The 2,786-nt window shown below is 47.6% G+C and overlaps 1 protein-coding gene across 1 annotated transcript in view; it reads right to left on the reverse strand.

Annotated features, from left to right (window-relative positions):
• Positions 1–2,261, reverse strand: part of LOC101567863 — a 6,725-nt gene extending 4,464 nt beyond the window's left edge. Inside the window, 6 exon segments of the mRNA XM_023706477.1 lie at positions 1–158; positions 161–1,000; positions 1,003–1,289; positions 1,427–1,651; positions 1,653–1,874; positions 1,876–2,261. Of these exon segments, the coding sequence (XP_023562245.1) occupies positions 1–158; positions 161–1,000; positions 1,003–1,289; positions 1,427–1,651; positions 1,653–1,874; positions 1,876–2,261 (2,118 nt within the window).
• Positions 2,262–2,786: the final 525 nt, after the last annotated feature.

Below are 2,786 nucleotides of genomic sequence, written 5' to 3' on the forward strand. Positions count from 1 at the left end.
CCGGAAGGTAGCCAGGTCCCTGTGGAGGGCTTCATTAAAGATAGTGGGGCTATTTTTGAACCCCTGTGGAAGACGAGTCCACGTCAACTGTCCTATTGTTCCTGTATCTGGGTCTGTCCACTCAAAAGCAAACAGGGGTTGGCTATCTTTATGTAAGGTAGACAAAAGAAGGCATCTTTTAGGTCTAACACTGTATACCAAGGCCTTTCAGGGCTCAGGGTGCTGAGCAAGTTGTACGGATTAGGCACCGTGGGGTGTATGTCTTCTACTCTGTTATTTACTTCTCGTAGGTCTTGTACTGGTCTGTAATCCCCAGTCCCGGGCTTTTTGGCCAGCAGCAAAGGAGTATTCCAGGTCAACCGATATGGTATTAGTACTCCTAGGTCAAGGAATTTTTGTATGTGTCTTTTTATTCCCTGGTGAGCTTCCTTGCTTAAATAATATTGTTTAATGCAGACTGGAGTAGCCGATGCCTTCAAAGTTATGACTATAGGCGGTTGGGAGACAGCAAGTCCCAATCCAGCAGTTTCAGCCCATGAGTCGGGAAACTCTGTCAGTCAATTTTGAGAGATGGATGGGACTTTAGGTTGTATATAGAGTTGGTATTCATCCTCGGTGGCCATGGTTAACATAGCTGCCGTAGGCCGATGTACCAGTGGGTTAAGGAAGGTTACCTGGGGCCCCTGAGGCTCAAAGGTTATCCTGGCCCTTAATTTAGTTAACAAATCTCTTCCCATGAGGGGAGCTGGGCATTCAGGTATGACAAGAAAAGAATGTTGTACTTTTCCTTTTCCTAAATCCATAGTTCTCTTTGTAGTCCATGTCCAGTATCTACTGCCGTTTGCCCCCTGGACCAAGGTCCTTCGACTGGACAGAGGTCCAAGAGGTTTTTGAAGGGCAGAGAACACCGCACCCGTGTCCACTTCAAAATCAATTGGAGTCCCCTCCACATCAAAGGTTACCCTGAGCTCGGGGAGGGGAACCGAGCCCCGTCCCCCCAATCATCATTTCCTTCCAGGGCCAACATTGTCGGTTGGCTCTTTTGGGGCTGCTTGTTTGGCCTTCTTGGGCATTCCTTGACGAAATGTCCAATCTCTTTACAGTAGGCACATTGGTTGGGCTTTAACAAAGGGCAGCATGGCTTTTTCTCATCTGCATTTCCCTGTACTACTGTAGCCAAGATTTTAGTTAATTCCTTACTACATCTCCGGTCCCTTTCTCTTTCCCTCTCTAGTGTTCTTTTCTCTCTTTCTTCTTCTTCTTCTTCTTCTTCTTCTTCTTCTTCTTCTTCTTCTTCTTCTTCTTCTTCTTCTTCTTCTTCTTCTTCTTTCTTCTTCTTCCTCTCTCTCTCTCTCTCTCTCTCTCTCTCTCTCTCTCTCTCTCTTCTTTTTCCCTCGCCTTTCGCACTTTTTTTCCTCCTCTGTTTCTCTTATAAAACACTTTGTCAGCTTCCCTCACCGAATCTCTTAAAGTAGAATTCTGTAACCCGTCTAAACGTTGGAGCTTTTTTCTAATATCTAGAGCTGATTGGGTTATAAAAGTCATAGCAACTGACCCTCGCAACCCCTCATCCTGAGGGTCAAAGGGAGTGTGTCTGCGATAAGCCTCCATTATCCTCTCTAGGAATGCTGAAGGCGATTCATCAGGCCCGATTAATCTCTCTTGCCTTAGCCAAATTGGTTGGTTGGCACGCGGCCGCCTTGAGACCCGCCATAAGAGTCTGGCGATAGATGGACAGATGCTCCTTACTTTCAGGAGTATTTGGATCCCAGTCTGGGCGGCGCAGGGGAAAGGCGTCATCAATGAGGTTTGGCATCTGAGTTGGAACACCACCCAGTCTGGGAACCAATTTCCTGGCCTCTGTGAGGATCCTCACTTTCTTCTTGGGTAAATAGAGTACCCAACAATTGATGGCAGTCATCCCAAGTGGGCTGATGAGAGTACATGAGCGACTCTAACAGCGCCGTTAACCTAGAAGGGTCCTTGGAAAAAGGGGGACTATTATTTTTCCAGTTATACAAATCTGAAGTAGAGAATGGCCAATACTGGAGTGTTGGCATTTCTCCTCTGTGGCCGTTGTCAATCATTGGCTCATAGGGCTGGAGCGGAAGAGTTTTGGCCACATCCTGTGGGCTCTTTGCTTGTTTGTTTCGGGCTCCTCGAGTCCCCTGTGTCGGCCCATGGTGGTCGTCTGACGAAGAATAGGACTCTGGAGAGGTAGGTGAAGGGGAAGCAGCAGGAGGAGGAGATGAGGTGGGCATGTATTGGGGAGGAGGTGTCTCTAGATCGAAATGGATCAAGTCAGTTTGAGATTCTGGCAGAACCGGGGGTGGCAGGGACGGATAGAGACTAAAAGAGGAAGCCTGAACTTTAACTGGTAAAAGGGCAGCAGATTGGAATGAAGCAGGAGGAAGGAAAGGTTTTACCCACCCTGGTGGGTTTTCACAGAGATCTTGCCAGGTTAGAATATAGGGTTGTTGGTAGAGGTGACCATGGTGGCCTGGATGGAAGATTATAGTTCTTACTGCTTGTACCAGGGATGGATAAATGGATCCCGCTGGAGGCCATCCTACCTGGAAGGACGGACATTCTGAAGAGCAAAGAGTCTGCCATTTTCCCTTCTTGACATTGAGAGAGAGATTGTGTGCTCTCTCCTTAATTTTTGACCAATGACCTAGGGTAAGGGCAAGAGGAGTAGACATTGGTTGTCCCATGTTATGAAAATACCCGGCCTCCCACAAAATCCCAAGGGGACAAAGGCAGGCAAAAACAGTAAAGGCTGTTGC

Source organism: Octodon degus, unplaced genomic scaffold (assembly GCF_000260255.1).
Source record: "Octodon degus isolate 3935 unplaced genomic scaffold, OctDeg1.0 scaffold00258, whole genome shotgun sequence".
Taxonomy (NCBI): Eukaryota; Metazoa; Chordata; class Mammalia; order Rodentia; family Octodontidae; genus Octodon; species Octodon degus.